At 54.2% G+C, this 18,970-nt stretch overlaps 1 protein-coding gene and 1 pseudogene across 29 annotated transcripts in view; one reads left to right on the top strand and one right to left on the bottom strand.

The window, feature by feature from the left end:
• LOC311623141 (protocadherin gamma-C4) overlaps window positions 1-18,970 on the top strand; it is a 164,998-nt gene that overhangs the window by 131,394 nt on the left and 14,634 nt on the right. The window contains exon 1 of one of the 28 annotated variants that reach the window (XM_084884958.1): window positions 914-3,533. The exons of 22 other annotated variants lie outside the window; for them this stretch is intronic. In XM_084884958.1, the coding sequence (XP_084741084.1) occupies window positions 1,098-3,533 (2,436 nt within the window). In that variant the 5' untranslated portion in view covers window positions 914-1,097. Of the gene's footprint in view, window positions 1-913; window positions 3,534-9,805; window positions 12,384-14,035; window positions 16,599-18,450; window positions 18,529-18,970 lie in introns of those variants that run through there. 5 more of the 28 variants (XM_084884954.1, XM_084884956.1, XM_084884946.1 and 2 more) reach the window with 5 other exon arrangements.
• LOC311623173 (large ribosomal subunit protein uL23-like) lies at window positions 7,122-7,669 on the bottom strand (annotated as a pseudogene). The gene has a single exon. The product of its transcript is annotated as a large ribosomal subunit protein uL23-like (transcript).

The following is an 18,970-nucleotide window of genomic DNA, read 5'->3' as shown; positions in this document are numbered from 1 at the left end:
ATTGCTCCCTGGTTCTTAGGAAATGAGAGCTAAACAATATCTAGTTTTAAAAGAAATCCGCACTGAGTTTTAAAATTCCATAAAACCGAGTAAAACCAACTGAAAGCAGCAGGTCCTGTCTTGCTTTACTGAGGAAGTGACAGGGAATTCTAACGTCTCATTTGGTAACAGATAAAACTGCAATTATTTGCATCTCCATAGAAATGCTAAATTACTCCTTACTAATAGAGTCCGGCTAAATAGGTTTCACTCGCCCTGACTGATTTGGCTCAGTGGATAGAGCATCAGCCTGCAGACTGTTAGGTCCCAGATTCGATTCTAATCATGGGCATGTACCATGGTTGCTGGCACATCCCCAGTGGGGGTTGTGCAGGAGGCAGCTGATCGATGTTTCTAGCTTTCTACCCCTCTTCCTTCTTCTCTGTAAACAATCAATAAAATATATATTTAAAATAAATAATAAATAATAAATAAATAGGTTTTACGCGACCTCCAACAAACCAAATGTGTTGGTGTTTCTCCAGACAGCATTGTATCGTGGTTTTTTGTTTGTTTGTTTGTTTGGTTGGTTGGTTGGTTTGATTCGCCCCTCCCCATCCCCCGCCGCCCTTCTTGCGATTAAAGACAGCCATTAAAATGTTTAATAGACCTGGGTTTGGCTTGGAGACTTGCAGAAGGGCCAGCTTCGTCGCCCTGCAATGGGCTTTCCAGGCTCAGTTAGGTTTCCGATGTGCGGATGCTGCCAAGGCGCCCTGGCCGTAAACTCTGGAAGCGAGCCAGAGGAAAGTGAAGTTCCTGGCGCTGAGCGCGCGTCCCGCTCGGAGCGCCCCGCGCTAGCGCATTCTTCGTGCAGTTATTGGCTGGGACTCTGCGCGCCGCTGTCGGCCAATGGAGACGCCGGAGATCTGGCCCCGGCCCGTCCCCTCTCGGCGCCCCGGGATGAGGCAGAGACTGAACAGCCGGCGAGCAAATCAAAGGCATCCAGAGAGCCATGTCAGACTCGGCGCCCAGCGCTCGAGCGCTAACCCGCTGAAAGTTTCTCAGCGAAAAACGCCGGGACGGCCTGGACCCCGCGGAGAGAACTGCCTTTGAGTGAGATGGTCCCAGAGGCCCGGAGGAGCGGACTGGTAAGCGCCGGGAGCGTGGTGGGAGTTCTGCTTCTGCTGGGTGTCTGGCCCGGGGCTTCCGCCGTCATTCGCTATGAGATCCTGGAGGAAAGAGAGAAAGGCTTTGCGGTGGGCAACGTGGTCGCGGACCTTGGCCTGGATCTCGGCAGCCTGTCGGCTCGCAGGCTCCGGGTGGTGTCCGGAGCCAGCCGGAGGTTCTTTGAGGTGAACCGGGAGAGCGGGGAGATGTTCGTGAACGACCGCCTGGACCGGGAGGAGCTCTGCGGGACCCTGCCCTCCTGCACCGTAACTCTGGAGCTGGTGGTGGACTCTCCGCTGGAGCTGTTCAGCGCGGAAGTGGTGATCCAGGACATCAACGACAACAACCCCGCGTTCCCGACCCGGGAGATGAAATTGGAGATCAGCGAGGCCGTGGCGCCGGGCACGCGCTTTCCGCTGGAGAGCGCGCACGACCCCGATGTGGGGAGCAACTCTCTGCAGACCTACGAGCTGAGCCGGAACGAGTACTTTGCGCTCCGCGTGCAGACGCGGGAGGACGGCACCAAGTACGCGGAGCTGGTGCTGGAGCGCGCCCTGGACCGGGAGCGCGAGCCCGGCCTCCAGCTGGTGCTCACGGCGGTGGACGGCGGCAGCCCGGCCCGCTCCGCCAGCCTCCCCATCCGCGTCGCCGTGCTGGACGCCAACGACAACGCGCCCTCCTTCAACCAGTCCCTGTACCGGGCGCGGGTCCCGGAGGACGCGCCCCCGGGGACCCGCGTGGTGCAGGTCCGGGCCACCGACCTGGACGAAGGCCCCAACGGGGAGATCGTGTACTCCTTCGGCAGCCACAACCGCGCCGGCGCGCGGGAACTCTTCTCCTTGGACCCGGTGACCGGGGTGCTGACCATCAGGGGCCGCCTGGACTTCGAAGACACGAAACTCCACGAGATCTACATCCAGGCCAGAGACAAGGGCGCCAACCCCGAGGGGACACACTGCAAAGTGCTGGTCGAGGTGGTGGACGTGAACGACAACGCCCCGGAGATCACCGTCACCTCCGTGTACAGCCCCGTGCCCGAGGACGCCCCCCTGGGGACGGTCATCGCCTTGCTCAGCGTGACCGACCTGGATGCCGGGGACAACGGGCTGGTGACCTGCGAGATTCCCCCAGGGCTTCCCTTCAGCCTCACCTCTTCCCTCAAGAACTACTTCACTCTGAAAACCAGCGGGGCCCTGGACCGGGAGGCGGTGCCCGAGTACAACCTCAGCATCACGGCCCGGGACGCAGGGGCCCCTGCCCTCTCCGCCCTCACCACCGTCCGAGTGCAGGTGTCCGACGTCAACGACAACCCCCCGCAGTCGGCTCAGCCTTCCTACGACGTTTACGTGGAGGAGAATAACCTCCCTGGGGTCCCCATTCTAAACCTAAGTGTCTGGGACCCCGACGCCCCGCAGAACGCCCGCCTTTCCTTCTCGCTCCTGGAGCGGGGGGCGGGCGCCGGGCTCGTGGGCCGCTTTTTCGCCATCCATCGCGACAGCGGCGTGGTGTCCACCCTGGTGCCCCTGGACTACGAGGACCGGCGCGAGTTCGAGCTGACGGCTCACGTCAGCGACGGGGGCACCCCCGCCCTGGCCACCAACATCAGCGTCAACGTGTTCGTCACGGACCGCAACGACAACGCGCCCCAGGTCCTGTACCCGCGGCCCGGCCGCAGCTCCGTGGAGATGCTGGCCCGGGGCGCCGCGGCCGGCCACGTGGTCACCCGGGTGGTGGGCTGGGACCCGGACGCGGGCAACAACGCCTGGCTCTCCTACAGCCTGGTGGGGGCCCCCAACCAGAGCCTCTTCGCTGTGGGGCTCCACACAGGCCAGGTCAGCACCGCCCGTCCCGTCCAGGACACGGACCTGCCCAGGCAGACGCTCATGGTCCTGATCCAGGATAACGGGGAGCCCTCGCTGTCCACCACCGCCACCCTGACTGTGTCTGTCACCGAGGAGTCCCCCGAGGCCCGGGCCGAGTTCCCCTCGGGCTCCGCCCCTGGGGAGCCGAACAAAAACCTCACCTTCTACCTGCTCCTCTCTCTCATCCTGGTCTCCGTGGGGTTCGCGGTCACGGTGCTGGGAGTGATAATATTCAAAGTTTACAAGTGGAAACAGTCCAGGGACCTGTACCGAGCTCCGGTGAGCTCCCTGTACCGAACGCCAGGGCCCTCTCTGCACGCGGACGCTGTACGGGGCGGCCTGGTGCCGCCGCCGCACCTGTACCACCAGGTGTACCTCACCACGGACTCCCGCCGCCTTGGCGACCCGCTGCTCCAGAAGCCCGGCGCGGCCAGCCCTCTGGCCAGCTGCCAGAACACGCTGCGGAGCTGCGACCCAGTGTTCTATAGGCAGGTGCTGGGCGCAGAGAGCGCCCCTCCCGGACAGGTAAGGGTTAGCAACTCTAGCAACTCAACCTGAACCAATACTCATGCTTTTTGATTCCTGCACCGCCCCGTCGTGTTCAGAAAGGCCATGGAGGTATTCTGGGGTTTGTTTTTAGTGATGAAGATGTCTTCCTAATGATGCATCCACATTTTCACCTGGGCCCTCCAAGATGAAGCGTTATGTCCTTGCGAAGGGAATCAGGCCTGGCCAGAGTGTGGTTTGTGGTCACTCACAGTGTGGAGTTAATGGACTCACCTGTGGACCCAACTCACACCCTTAGCACTTGCTTGCCATAACAACTAACTAGTCTTGCTAAACTATAACCCAAGATCTCAGCACTCAGAGTTTCGCTTGGTGCCATTCGCACTGGGAACAAGCTACTGTATACCTCTAATCAGTGGTGGCAGGTAGGAATATAAAAACGTCCTCATTTTGCCATCTTTCAAGTGATTGCCACATCTGCATTACAGCTAATAGTTTGCTGGTAATTTTCCTTTTCCTAAACAGATCCCGTCTCATTCTTAGATAATTTTCTATGAAAGTAATAAAATTCTAGGCATCCTTTACATTTTACTTCAAGCACATTCCTAAAAATGATGTGCACATTACTTATAACCTATTTTTGTTATAATAGTGATCCATGTGTCTTATAGAAATTTTGGAAAATAGAGAAGTTTATAAAGAAAAATTAAAACTAACTGTAATCCCCAAATCCCAGGGTGATCACCATCTATACTAATAAAGCCTAGGTGGCATCTCACCCTCATGTCATCACAAGATGGCCACCCCATGTCATCATAAGATGGCTGCCACAAGATGGCTGGCAGGGGAGGGCAGTTGTGGGAGATCAGGCCTGCAGGGGAGGGCAGTTAGGGGCAATGGGGCTGGCAGGGGAGCAGTTAGGTGTCAATCAGGCTGGCAGGCAGAAGCAGTTAGGGGCAATCCGACAGGCAGGCAGGCGAGCGGTTAGGAGCCAATAGTCCCAGATTGTGAGAGGGATGTCTGACTACTGGTTTAGGGGATTGGGCCTAAACTGGCAGTCGGACATCCCCTGAGGGGTTCCAGATTGGAGAGGGTGCAGGCTGGGCTGAGGAACAACCCCCCTCCAATGCACAAATTTCGTGCACCGGGCCTCTAGTTAATTATAAAAGTAAAAGTAATCATTTACTTTGAAAAGAAATCCAGATGGTCCAAGACACCATAAAGTACAAAATTAAAGTTTTTCTATACCCCCCTGTAATTCCCCATCCTTCCAACACTATTTTCTTAGATATACACATAATGTGAACAGTCGGTAAATTCATATCCTGAGGAAGGCAAGGCTTTCATTTATTCAGGATGATGTGTAGATGACTGTAAGGGATTTGTCTTGGAGTGAAACTTACACTTCTAATGGTGAGAGAGCCACAGTTTTGTTACTAATAAGTGTATAGTAATTGTTATCAACCTTGGATCTGGCAGTTAGACAAATGAGGCTCCGTCACTTACCAACTAGGAGTCCTTGGCCAAGTTAATCTTTGTAAGCCTGTTTCCCACATCCAAAAAGGAAACAGCAAGGGTCTTATAAGATTAGCACATGATATAATGTATGCACTCTGCCTGGTGTATTGTGTTAGCAAATTCTTAGCTATTACTATGATTACTTTTATTCATCTTGACCCACCCCAAATATTTTCTTTAAAAAATATTTTTAATGTTTCATTTATTGATTTGAGAGAGAAGAAGAGAGAGGAAAATATCCATTTGTTGTTTCACTTATTTATGCATTCATGGGTGATTCTTATATGTGCCCTGACCCTGAATCAAACCCAAAATCTTGGCTTATTGGGATGATGCTTTAAATAACGAAGCTATCTGGCCAGGGCACCCAGCCCAAATCTTAAACACACCTTGGAAATGAGCAAATCTGGAGATAGTCAAAATGACAAAGTAGAGGCATATATGGAAAGGCTAAGGAATGATGAAAGCCAGAGAGAAGCAGCTGCTATTCTTCCAGTCACGCTGGAAAACAACTGGCACTTTTCCTAGGACAATACCTCAAACTTGGTTACACACTAGAATTATCTAGGGACCTTTAAAAAAGTCTGAAGCCCAGGCCACATCCCTGACCAATCAAAACACAATCTCTGGGGGTGGGACATAGGGCTCAGTATGTTTTGAAGATCCCTAAGTAATTCCAATGTGCATAAAAGTTTGAAAACCACTGCCCTGGAATCTGCCAGTCGATCAAGTAGCATATTTATGAAGCAAAGTGTTATTCTGATGTTTACAGAACCAGGGGCCAGCCTTACTGGGCCAGGTATAACTTTAAAAAAGTATGTGATGTCATTTCCCAAGTTTAAAGCATTACATAGAATAGCTCCAGAAGAACATTGTAGGGGAGATATAAGATGATATTTTAATCATTTAAAGAGACAGTCTTCCTAAATCACTAGTAACCAGGCAACTAATCTTTAAAAATCTACATCTGAGCAATTGGTAAGGGATCTTTTTTTTTAATTCTTTTTTTTATTAAATTATTATCTGTGTACATATTTTAACATTGCTCCCCCCTCCCATACAAACCCTCCCTCCCCTGGGATCTTTTTTTGAGGATCACAAAAATGTTCTATAATTAGAATGTGGTGATGATTGCATTGTTTTAGTATATGTGATTATACCCAAAACACACACAATAATTTGCACACTTTAAATGGATGAGCTGCATAGTATGTGAATTATAGTTCAACAAAGCTGTTTTAAAAATCTAGAGTTGGGAGAATTACATACCTGGCATAAAAAAGGTCAAGTCAAGGATATGTAGCATTAAGGCTTTCTAATGCTCCAATTCTAGTAATACTGATGGTATGCATGTTTGTTTTGGTGTGGACTTGCAAATATAAGGGATGGAGACCTAAAAGAGGTCTAGTTCTTGGATATTAAAAGTATCACTAAAGGTCCAGTTTATGGTTATAGAGATGACAAACTCACAGAAAAATCATGTAAGATGTTATAGAATTAGGGTTTATTTCTTTTCAGACAAACCAGGGGTGGGAGTGGAAGGTTGAGTCTCTTAACCTCTCTGAATTCCAGTGTTCTCATCTATAAAATAAAAATATTACTTTCTAATTTATTGAGATTGAAAACTTAAGTATACAAAGTGTCTTTACTCAACTTAAAGTACTCATACAAAGCACAAGTACCCAATAAATATTTGTTAAACTAATAAATGGTAATATCAATAATTCACCATTTATTGAGAATCCACTGTGCCAGATACTATAAAAGGTGAAAAGATACAGCCGTGCCACAAGCATGTCAAACTCTCGGCTGACCATAAGTTTGGCATGCTTGTGCTACACAAAGTACCATAGGGGACAGACATGCAAAAAAAAATGATATTCAAAAAGTAATGGGAGCAGAGGGATAGAAGCACCAAAGCCAATTGGGGGAAATCAGGAAGACTTCATAGAAGTGGTGATGGTTGAGCTGAGAACTAAAGATTGAGTAGTAATTTGTTAAATAGTAAAGGGGAAAGATAGAGGGTCTTGCAGAAAATTCCATGCTGAAGAATAATGATATTACATTATTGCTGAAGTTTAAAGCATGTTTTTATTTATTTATTTTTTTACAGTGTAAAATTTTTATATTTAGAATTAGGCAGCTGGACTCAGTTTAGATGATTCCAATTTTGTTGGCAACATCCAAAGCATCATAGTCAGGTGCCAGTCGAACATATGCCTTCTTCTCGCCATCAGGCCTGATCAGGGTGTTGACCTTGGCCACATCAATGTCATAGAGCTTCTTCACAGCCTGTTTGATCTGGTGCTCGTTGGCCTTGACATCCACAGTGAACACAAGTGTATTATTGTCTTCTGTCTTCTTCATGGCTAACTCGGTAGTCAGGGGGAACTTGATGATGGCATAGTGGTCAAGCTTGTTTCTCCTGGGTGCTCTCCGAGGATATTTAGGCTGCCCCGGAGCCTTAGTGTCTTTGGCTGCCGGAAGGTGGGTGATGTGCAGATCTTTTTTTTGTGGCTGTGGACGCCTTTCAACGCTGCTTTCTTTGCCTTCAAAGCCTTTGCTTTGGCTTCGGCTTTGGGAGGGGCAGGGGCTTCCTTCTTCGCTTTCAGCGCCATCTTCGTGAAAAGGGTAAAGCATGTTTTTAAAATAGACAGTCTTTGCAGGAGATAAAGTGAAGCAATAGGCAGGAATTAGATCTTGAATTACCTTTAGACCAGGCCAAGGATTTATTTATTTATTTACTTCCTTATTTATTTTAATATTTTTTAAATTGATTTCAGAGAGGAAGGGAGAGGGGGAGAGAGAGAGATAGAAACATCAATGATGAGAGAGAATCATTGATCGGCTGCCTCCTGCACACCCCCTGCTGGAAATCGAGCCCACAACCCAGGCATATGCCTTTGACCAGAATTGAACCCACAACCCTTCAGTCCACAGACCTACACTCTATCCACTGAGCCAAGCCTGCTAGGGTGGGGAGTTTTATTTCATTTTATTCTGTATCAGTGATAGTCATTGTAGAATTTTGAACTGACATATGTATGATGTCATCACGAGTTTGTTTGTTTGTTTGTTTTAGAGGGATTATTCTAGTAGCCATTAGTGAGATGGATTGGGGATATTGATACTGGAAACAAAGAGAACAGTTGGAAGGCTATGATGACATTTGAGGAAAAGATTGGTGAATGCTTGAACCATTCCAGTGGCAGAATAAATGGAGGGAAGTGTCATAGTAAAACATCAGGACTTGTTGATTGACATACAGGTAGTCAGGAAGAGGAATGAGTCAAGGATGACCGCACCTGCTCCAACTGAGGGGTCTGGGTGGATGATGTGTCACTCGCTGAAGAGAATCCTGGCATAAACACCTAGTGGTTAGCCTGACTTACACCTCCATCATTCCCAGGAGAGGAGGTTTAGGTGTTTTTGTAAAAGAACATAGAAAGCAGATCCCTCCCTTTGAGACCAGAATGTTGGTTGCTGGCATCACCACAGTCAGAGGATATTCTTGAGGGTCAAGGGTTTGGAAAAATAAGGAGGTTAAGAAGCCCAGGTTTTGCCACTGGTTTTGGCATCCACTGGTAACCTAGGTGAGGATTTGAATGAGTCCAGAAATATGTCCAGATCAGGCTGAAATGTCCTCTTTGTGCTCTGGTGTGTTTGCCACGCGGGTTAGAGTTTGCAGGTAACTGCAGTGTGAAAGGAGCTGTTTCTTCGTTTGTGCAAGGCGGTAGCCAGGCTCCTGGAAGGGTCTGGATCAGGATCCGGTGGAGTGACACCGAGTCTCCAGCTCCAAGGGGCCCCCCCGGGGCTAAGTGAAAAGCTTGGTCTTTTGAAACCGCCTCTGTTGGTAATTAACAACATTTCGGGCATACCATGGTGCCAAATAAAGGGGATTTGTAGGCACAGTGCTGTCGGTAGCTTGATCTCATCATTCACAGGGAGCTATTAAATCTGTGAACATTAGCTTTCTGCCAGGTAGTGAGGTCTAGCCCTTAGCACCTCCCACAACTGAATTCTTTACTAACTGGGAGCATCTCCCTTTCCTGGCTTCCTCTGCTCTGCTTCCTCGCCTCCCAAGCTGTCCTTGAAACTGATGAATGGTAATTTAGCATATCACTAGCAAGCGTCTGAATAAAAGAGTTTTGGTTTCCGCCGCGCCTCCCTTTACAACAAAAATGTGTGCTGCATACATTTAATTGGCTACATTAATGTGTAAGCCTTTTCCGCAAAGAGGTGGATACATTTCTGAATAATCGGAGAGGGGCTGGGTGCTGTGTACATGGCGGTGCTTCTCATTAGCTGTTGCTCTGATACAATAGGACTGAGCAGAAGCTGCTCATTTAGAATATTGGTGGATGACAACACTGGCTTGGACCAAGTGACCAGTCTCAAATGGCTACTCCTCTCAGGGCTGCAGGTTGCTAAGGCTCTGGCTGTTTTCCCCGCGGAAAAGGGGCGGGGAAGATTGGTGTGTTCGAGAAAAAAAACACACACACACGACACATATATGTTGACTGTCTCTCCATAGAGGCAATAGTAACCCGTGAAAAGAGATGCTGTTGAGCGGGAGAAAGGTGAAAAGATAGGTGTTTTTTGTTTTGGTGTGTGTGTGTGCTTTTTCTCCAATGCTGCGACGCATTAACCCTGCCGCTATTGGGATGTTCTCTGCTCAGCCTATTGGCTGAGCCCAGGAGCCGCGGTCCGCCAATCGCGAGGTGGAAGGCAGACAAATCTACCCCGCCACCAGCAAAAAACGGCGCGTAACCCTTGCGGCGCCGGCCGAGCCGCGCCAGAACTGGCGCGGGCAAAGGGAGATAGGTGTCTCCAGCTGCTGTGGCTGTTTGGGGCGGGTCGGCGCCTTGTGCTTCTCGGGACCAGGTGGAGAGCTAGCGGGCGGCAGCGATGCTCCGCGAGGTGAGGAGCTGGGTAGACATCTGCCCTGGGGCTACCCTTTTGTTCCTCTGTTGCTACCTGGGTTACGTTGGTGGGCAGATCCGCTACCCGGTCCCAGAGGAGTCCCAGGAGGGGACTTTTGTAGGGAATGTCGCCCAAGATTTCCTGCTGGATACGGAGAGCCTGTCAGCTCGGAGGCTGCAGGTCGCGGGCGAGGTGAACCAAAGACACTTCCGTGTGGATCTGGACAGCGGAGCCCTGCTCATCAAGAACCCAATTGATCGGGAGGCACTGTGTGGGCTCAGCGCCAGCTGCATCGTGCCCCTGGAGTTTGTGACCGAGGGGCCTTTGGAGATGTACCGGGCGGAGGTAGAAATCGTGGATGTGAATGATCACGCCCCCCGGTTTCCTCGGCAGCAGCTGGACTTGGAAATTGGGGAGGCGGCCCCTCCAGGACAGCGTTTCCCCTTGGAAAAGGCTCAGGATGCAGATGTGGGGAGCAACTCCATCAGCAGCTACAGACTGAGCTCCAACGAACACTTCGCGCTGGATGTAAAGAAGCGCAGCGACGGCAGCCTGGTCCCAGAGCTGCTCCTGGAGAAGCCTCTGGACCGGGAGAAGCAATCCGACTACCGCCTGGTGCTGACGGCTGTGGATGGAGGTAACCCGCCCAGATCCGGCACCGCGGAGCTCCGGGTGTCGGTGCTGGACGTGAACGACAACGCCCCAGCCTTCCAGCAATCCAGCTACAGGATCAGCGTGCTGGAGAGCGCGCCCGCCGGCATGCTGCTCATCCAGCTCAACGCCTCGGACCCGGACCTGGGTCCCAGTGGTAACGTCACCTTTTCTTTCAGTGGCCACACCCCTGACCGTGTGAGGAGCCTCTTCAGCCTGCACCCCACCACTGGAAAGCTTACCCTCCAGGGCCCCCTCGACTTTGAGAATGAGAATTACTATGAATTTGACGTCCGGGCTCGCGACGGGGGTTCTCCGGCCATGGAGCAGCATTGCAGCCTTCGCGTGGATCTCCTGGACGTGAACGACAACGCCCCCCACATCACGGTGACCTCAGAGCTCGGGACGCTCCCGGAGAGCGCAGAGCCTGGCACCGTGGTGGCCCTCATCAGTGTGCAGGACCCCGACTCCGGGTCCAACGGAGACGTGAGCCTCCGGATTCCTGACCACTTGCCCTTTGCCCTCAAGTCCGCCTTCAGGAACCAGTTCTCGCTGGTGACTGCGGGGCCCTTGGACAGAGAGGCCAAGTCCAGCTATGACATCATGGTCACTGCTTCCGACGCTGGCAACCCTCCTCTGAGCACCCAAAGGACTATTTTCCTCAACATCTCAGACGTGAACGATAACCCGCCTTCTTTCTTCCAGAGGTCACACGAGGTGTTTGTTCCTGAGAACAACCGCCCTGGGGACCTGCTCTGCTCCCTCGCAGCCTCTGATCCAGACTCGGGCTTGAATTCCCTCATCTCCTACTCTCTCCTAGAGCCCAGAAACCGAGACGTGTCGGCTTCCTCCTTCATCTCTCTGAACCCCCAGACGGGAGCAGTTCATGCTACTCGATCCTTTGACTATGAGCAAACGCAGACACTACAGTTTGAGGTGCAGGCCCGGGATCGGGGCAACCCACCCCTTAGTAGCACCGTGACAGTGCGTCTATTCGTGCTGGACCTCAATGACAATGCGCCCGCCGTGCTCCGCCCGAGGGCCCGGCCTGGTTCCTTATGTCCCCAAGCACTGCCTCCATCCGTGGGTGCTGGCCACCTGGTCACAAAGGTGACTGCTGTGGACTTGGATTCGGGTTACAATGCCTGGGTTTCCTATCAGCTCCTGGAGGCCCCCGACCCCAGCCTGTTTGCGGTCTCTCGCTATGCCGGGGAGGTGCGGACGGCTGTTCCCATTCCCGCTGATCTCCCACCGCAGAAGCTGGTCATTGTGGTCAAGGATAGCGGCACCCCTCCGCTCTCTACCTCCGTTACTCTCCTAGTGTCCTTGGAGGAGGACGCTCACCCGGTTGTCCCTGATCTCCGAGAATCTTCAGCTCCGAGGGAAGGAGAATCCCGCCTGACCCTCTACTTGGCCGTATCACTCGTGGCAATTTGCTTTGTGTCCTTTGGCTCATTCGTGGCACTCCTCTCTAAGTGTCTTCGTGGGGCTGCCTGCGGAGGGACCTGCTTTCCTGCTGGCACCTGTGCATGTCTCACCCGCTCTCGAAGGAGGGAGGGGCTTCCTCCTTCCAATGGGATCCTCCGCATCCAGCTAGGGTCAGACGATCCTATCAAGTTTGTTGATGTGGGCGGTCACTCTCATGGCTGTACACCCTTGGCTTCTGCACCCACTCGGAGTGATAGCTTCATGATGGTGAAGTCGCCCAGTGCGCCTATGGCAGGGGAGCCTGTTCGCCCAAGCTGCCCACCCTCTGATCTTCTCTATGGGCTAGAGGTGAGATCTTTGCAGGCTCAGACAATGCTTGGGGGTTATTCCGACCCAGACATGTGGTTGGGCCGTGTCCCAGAGAGCATTGGCCTCTCTGTAAGAGCCCGTAGTGATGTCACCTTTTTTGTGAATGGTAACTGCGTGGTAGATGCTGTGCTTTAGTAGTGTTTTGTGAATTAACCAGGGCGTTGTCGAAGGTTAATGCTTGGGTTTGGGTTATGACCTTACCTGAGAGTAAGAAATGAAAGTAAGTGTTCAAGAGCCAGGGAAGCATGCTGTAAGAATGTGGGAGCATAGAAACCTATAGCACACAAGGGTAGGTTACACTGGACCAGTGGTCGGCAAACTGCGGCTCGTGAGTCACATGCGGCTCTTTGGCCCCTTGAGTGTGGCTCTACCACAAAATACCACGTGCGAGCACTCATGTACAGTGTGATTGAAACTTCGTGGCCCATGCACAGAAGTTGGTTTTCAGCTCTCAAGAGAAATTTCAATCGTTGTACTGTTGATATTTGACTATGTTGACTAGTGAGTTTGCCGACCACTGCACTGGACCGTCACCTAAACCCAGATGGCTGCGTTCTCTACTCTTCCGGAATGAGGGGGCCAGATTCTGGACTACCTTGACTCTAGATTACCATTCCCCAATGTATTAAGTATTCCCTAACCCACTGTGAAGGGAAGCCCCTGCTTGAAATCTAGAGAGCACGAAGAGGAAAGAGTCAAGCGAGTAGAGGCATCTTCGGGACTCCCAATCAAGTCCCCACTGGGGTTTGAGCTAGATGCAGTAGACTGGGGCAGGGGAAGCATTACTTACCTCTTTGGGGGGAAAGCATAGAGTGAAATCACTTAATGTCAGAAATCTGTTTACACATGAGGCATCCATAGAGATAGCTATTCTGAGGGTCTAAGTAGAGTACTTCTGAATTGGTGAAACCATAAAGCCTAGAGGCCATGCCTAGTTTCTAGTCACCCTTCTGGTGACCTGAATCAGTCCCAGAAATATTTCCCCTACCCATAAGCTGTCATTAACTCAAGTCTGGATCTCAGGAAAGCTGAGTGCTATAGTCATCAGCTGACATTGAGATTCCTTAAAGCATTGCTAGAAAGTCAGAGCAAGACTCTATATGATCCTAATACATCTCTCTTCTCATCTTAGCAGTGGTTAGCAGAATGGGGGTGAGAGGGGGATTTGCCTCCTCAATAAAGACAAACTTTTGTTGGTTCAAGCAAGTAGTGGGAGCTTCTGAAATCGTGCAGGAAGTTGCTGGGACAGAACACGGGGAAGTTTTGTACCACTTTGTCTTCCCCGTTGAGCACCATCTGAGCTGTCAAATTTTGCTGCCAAAGGGGGCCGAATCAACGTGCAGCACGAAACAAGTGGGGAAGTAGGAGGCTTCTGTGACACAGATTTGCAGCCCGTTCCTAAGGTTTCCAGGACTGGGGAGACTTTACAATTGGTTGAGAGCGGACAGACTTTTTGGCCAATCAGACTGAGAGCCGAGGTGGGGGATCTGCTCTTCCTGCCCGCCTCTCCTCCCCCAGCTCCCCAGCTCCACTCAGATTTAATTCCCCCTTCCCCCCCAACCCACCCCCGCCATTCGGTGACTAAGAGGAACTGCTGCAGGCAGTCAAACCTCAGAGCAGTTTTTGAGAGGCTGGAAGGAGACACAGGAGGTTTCAGCTGCTACATTCCAAGCCCTGGGTCTACCTTGGAGACAGGACAGCCCAGAGTCAGTGTCCAGGAGGGACTTCTGGGTCATGGGGCCCAAGATACCCCCACAGCTCGCTGGGAAATGGCAAGTGCTGTGCATGTTGTCCTTGTGCTGCTGGGGCTGGGTGTCTGGGCAGCTTCGTTACTCAGTGGTGGAGGAGTCTGAGCCGGGGACGCTGGTGGGAAATGTTGCTCAGGATCTAGGCTTAAAGGTGACAGATCTGATGAGCCGTGGACTGCGGTTGGGCTCCGAGGAAAAGGGGCACTATTTTTCCCTGAGCTTGATGAGTGGTGGTCTGGCAGTAAATCAAAAGATTGACCGAGAGAGCCTGTGTGGAGCCAGTACCAGCTGCCTGTTGCCAGTCCAGGTGGTGACCGAACACCCACTGGAACTAATCCGTGTCGAGGTAGAGATCCTGGATCTCAATGACAACTCTCCCAGCTTTGCCATCCCCGAGCGAGAGATACGCATCTCAGAATCAGCTGCGTTGGGGGCACGATTCCCACTAGATAGTGCCCAGGATCCAGATGTGGGCACCAATGCTGTGAGCTTCTACACTCTGAGCCCCAACAACCACTTCTCTCTGAACGTGAAGACCCTAAAAGATGGGAAGCTGTTCCCAGAGCTGGTGCTAGAGCAGCAGCTGGACCGTGAAGCTCAGGCGAAACATCAGTTGGTGCTCACTGCTGTGGATGGGGGTGTCCCAGCCCGCTCAGGGACCACCCTCATCGCGATCACTGTGCTGGACATCAACGACAATGCTCCAACCTTCCAGTCCTCGGTCCTTCGTGTGGGACTCACAGAGAACGCACCCATGGGTACACTGCTGCTCCGCCTCAATGCCACTGATCCGGACGAAGGCACCAATGGCCAACTAGACTACTCTTTCGGAGACCATACGTCCGAGGCAGTGCAGCGTCTCTTTGGCCTAGATCCTAGCAGTGGAGCCATCCGTGTGCTGGGTCCCATAGACTTTGAGGAGTCACGTCTCTATGAAATTCACGCCAGGGCCCGTGATCAGGGACAGCCAGCCATGGAAGGCCACTGTGTGATCCAAGTGGACGTGGGGGATGCCAATGACAATGCCCCGGAGGTACTCCTGGCCTCTTTGGTCAACCCTGTCCTGGAGAGCACACCGGTGGGCACAGTCGTGGGGCTGTTTAACGTGCGGGACAGAGACTCGGGGAGAAACGGTGAGGTGAGCCTTGCTATCTCTCCAGACCTGCCTTTTCAGATTAAGCCCTCTGAGAACCACTACTCCCTGCTAACCAGCCAGCCCTTGGACCGGGAGGCCACATCCCACTATGTCATTGAGCTGCTGGCCAGCGACGCAGGCTCTCCTCCCCTGCACGCTCATCTCACCGTCAGGCTCAACATTTCCGATGTCAATGACAACGTCCCCTCCTTCACCCAGCAGCTCTACACCGCTTACATCCCAGAGAACCGGCCCCCCGGCTCCCTCCTCTGCACCGTGGCTGCCTCGGACCCGGACACGGGGGATAACGCCCGCCTCACCTACTCCATCCTAGGGAGTCAGGTTCAGGGAGCCCCAGCCTCCTCCTTCGTGTACGTCAACCCGGAGGACGGGCGGGTCTTTGCCCAGCGCACCTTTGACTATGAACTGCTGCAGATGCTGCAGGTCGTGGTGGGGGTGCAGGACGCCGGCTCTCCCCCGCTGCATGCCAACACATCCCTGCACGTGTTTGTCCTGGACCAGAACGACAATGCCCCGGCCGTGCTGCACCCCAGGCCCGGCTGGGAGCTCCCAGCCCCCCAGCGGCTCCCTCGCTCGGTGCCTCCCGGCTCCCTGGTCACCAAGGTGACGGCTGTGGATGCTGATGCAGGCCACAACGCATGGCTCTCTTACTCTCTGCTGCCACAGTCCACGGCCCCGGGGCTGTTCCTGGTGTCCGCACACACCGGGGAGGTGCGCACGGCCCGGGCCTTGCTGGAGGATGACTCGGACACCCAGCAGGTGGTGGTCCTGGTGCGGGACCACGGGGACCCTGCGCTCTCCTCCACGGCCACGGTGCTGCTGGTCCTGGAGGAGGAGGCCCCCGAGGAGACGCCCAAGTCCAGCGACTTCTTCACGCACCCTCCCGAGCGGTCCGACCTCACCCTCTACCTCATTGTGGCCCTCGCAGCCGTCAGCCTGTTGTCCTTAGTCACCTTCACCTTCCTGTCGGCCAGGTGCCTCCGGGGACGCGCGGATGGGGATGGGGGTGGGGGCCAGTGCTGCGGGCGCCAGGACTCGCCCTCCCGGGACTACTACAAGCAGTCCGGCCCCAACCTGCAGGTGAGCTCGGACGGCACGCTCAAGTACATGGAGGTGACGCTACGGCCCGCCGACTCGCAGAGCCATTGCTACAGGACGTGCTTTTCACCAGCCTCCGACGGCAGTGACTTCACTTTTCTAAGGCCCCTGGGCGTCCAGCAGCCCCCGGGCCTGGCGCTGGAGCCCGACGCCTTCCGGTCCCCCTCTAGCACGCTGCAGGAGCGGAGCCAGGTGAGGGGCTCGGCGCCCGCCACCCCCGCGCCGCGAGGAGCAGCTGCCCGTCCAGGGCTCAGGGGCTTTGAACCCGCACCCACCCCTCCCCCGCGGGCTCGGCTGCCGTTTGGACTGGTTGCGCGGGGCCACAGGGGTGGCCAAATAGGGGTGAGGTGCTCTGAGCGCCGCGAGGTGTGGGGCGATTGCATCCCAGGGTGATAGGACCGCCCCCGCTCCCACAGCTCAGAAAGGGCTGGGGCCCGGCGATCTTGCCGGCGACTTCCGTGGGGGCCGGGGGTCCAAGGTGGCGGCAGTCACAGGCCCACGCCCACAGCCAGCCTCCCGGGCTCTGCTGCTCCAAGTTTCTTCTTAAGTTTCTCCCAAACACCCCCCCCCCCCCGCCCAAATCTGGGACTTCGCTGTTATTCTCAACCTTCCTTACTCCCCCATCCAAACACGCGTTTGCAGATCGGACAGGGGCGCGGGGCAGGGTTCCCGCTACGCCGCACCCGCCCGCACGCCCTCGCCCTGGGACTGGCACTCGCGCCAGCTGCGGGTCACACCACCGGCGGTCCGAGCCCCTCACAGCTTCCATCAGACCCGCAGAGTATCTCCGAGGTTCTCACCGCTGACTGCGCAGCCTGGTGACAGTCCCAGGTCACGCCGGGGCTGTCCCGGGCCGGACCTGGCCGCCTCCGGGTGAACTGGGGCGTCCAGAGCGCCGGAGCGGGTCCGGGCGCTCTGGGAGCGGTGGCTGGGTCTCTATCCGGCCGGGCCTCCAGCCCAGAAGCCTCGGCCAGGTGGTCCCAGGTGCCCTGGGGTCCAAGGGGCGGCAGGTTCCGGCCCGGGAGCGAGCCAGCTGCTGCAGCCTCGTCCTCTCGCGGGAAGTGGGAGCCTGGCGCACCGGCTCTGGACGCGCAGAGATCGGTTTTTGGCTCCGTCGTGACCACAATGTGTCCAGAGATCTCAGACCTGGGCTTTGGGGGTGACCAGAGTATCTGAGACTTGGGCCCATCCTCCCTTCTCTGGCTGATGGAGAGCCAGGTGCCAGGGTGCCCTCATCTATGGAGAAACTGTAATAGTAACAAAGCATAAGGTGCCACAACGCCAGGAGCTTTTATTCAGAATCTATCTGTGCCTCACCCTGCCCCCACGGAATTAGAATTCTATTTTGAAACAACACCCCCATGAGGTTCTGATAGCTGACGGAGACTCACTACACACCTCCCCTGAGAGCCACATCTCAGCTGCTCCTCCAGCACTTCCGTTGAGGAGGTACCAGCACCCCCACCTCATGCCAGTCTCACTGAGGCCAGTGACTTGTTCAGGTTCTCCTGGTCAGTGAGAGAGGAAGGCCTAAGCTGGGTCTCCTGATACCAGCAGAGCTAGGACGCTGGATCGCCGGAGGACAGCAGGGGTGTTTGCATCTGCCGGGATGGGCAGCGGTGGGTCTCCCAAGTGGAGAAAGGTCTTCGGGGGCAGCCCTAGGAACAAACGTGGACCCGCGTCCTTTTTGCAGGTTTTGAATTTTGCCAGTTCCTCTCCTCGGATCTGTCAGGGTACCTGTGTCTCCGTGTAGAGTCTGCTATAGCTACAAATACGGCGGCTGAGGAAGGACATCCTGGTGCCCTTCCCCACCGCAGCCCCAGAGCCGTGCTGGCAGCTCCTGTTGCACCTGGGCCGCTATGTTGCTGGGTTCTGCTCACTCACTGCCACCTGTGCGGCTCCGAGTGAGTCATTTGGCAGCCATGGGTCTCCCTTCTCCCCAGGGTCACTGAGATGCTCACACGTCCTTCCCTGCTCCTGGGAGTGAGTGTGAGAATTAATTCCTGGCACCCCCCAGGACGGGGGAGGAGAACGCTCAGGAGTGCTCCCTGAGTGTGTGATGGGACAACACACCCTGGGGGAGAGGCGGGGAGGACTGGCCAGAGTCCCACACTTCGTCCAGGTGGGGGATGGCTCCCCACCAGCCCCCGGGAGCCCTGGAGACTTGGTTGGCTCTGCCCGGAGGCTGTGGGAGCTTGATCTCTGCTGGGCTCCTTCCAGAAGTTTCTGCCCTAGACAGAGGAGCCTTGTTCTCTCCTCCTTAGACACGGTCATTGTCTGGCACCGAGTTCTGGGTGGGTGAGAGGTGTCCTGGGGCTTGGATGCCCTGCAAAGGCCCCGGCTGGCGTGACTCCTAAATTAATAATGTATTTAGCTGTGGGAAGGGATCCTTGATTGCCAAGGGCCTGGAGGAGGCGTCCCTCTGAGTGTGTTACGGCACAACCTGGCACCAAAAGGGTTACCCAGGGCCGCAGCCATCTTGCTGCAGCGGAAGCTTTGTTCCCAGCTGAGGAGATGAATGCGTTCTTTCTGGGGCTGCAGGGTTCTCAGCGGCCACATTTGGG

The sequence above is a fragment of the Pipistrellus hanaki genome (genome assembly GCF_964339955.1).
Source record: "Pipistrellus hanaki genome assembly, chromosome: 5".
Classification (NCBI taxonomy): Eukaryota; Metazoa; Chordata; class Mammalia; order Chiroptera; family Vespertilionidae; genus Pipistrellus; species Pipistrellus hanaki.
The sequence above is the reverse complement of the archived record's forward strand: the minus strand, read 5'-3'. Positions and strand labels throughout refer to the sequence as shown.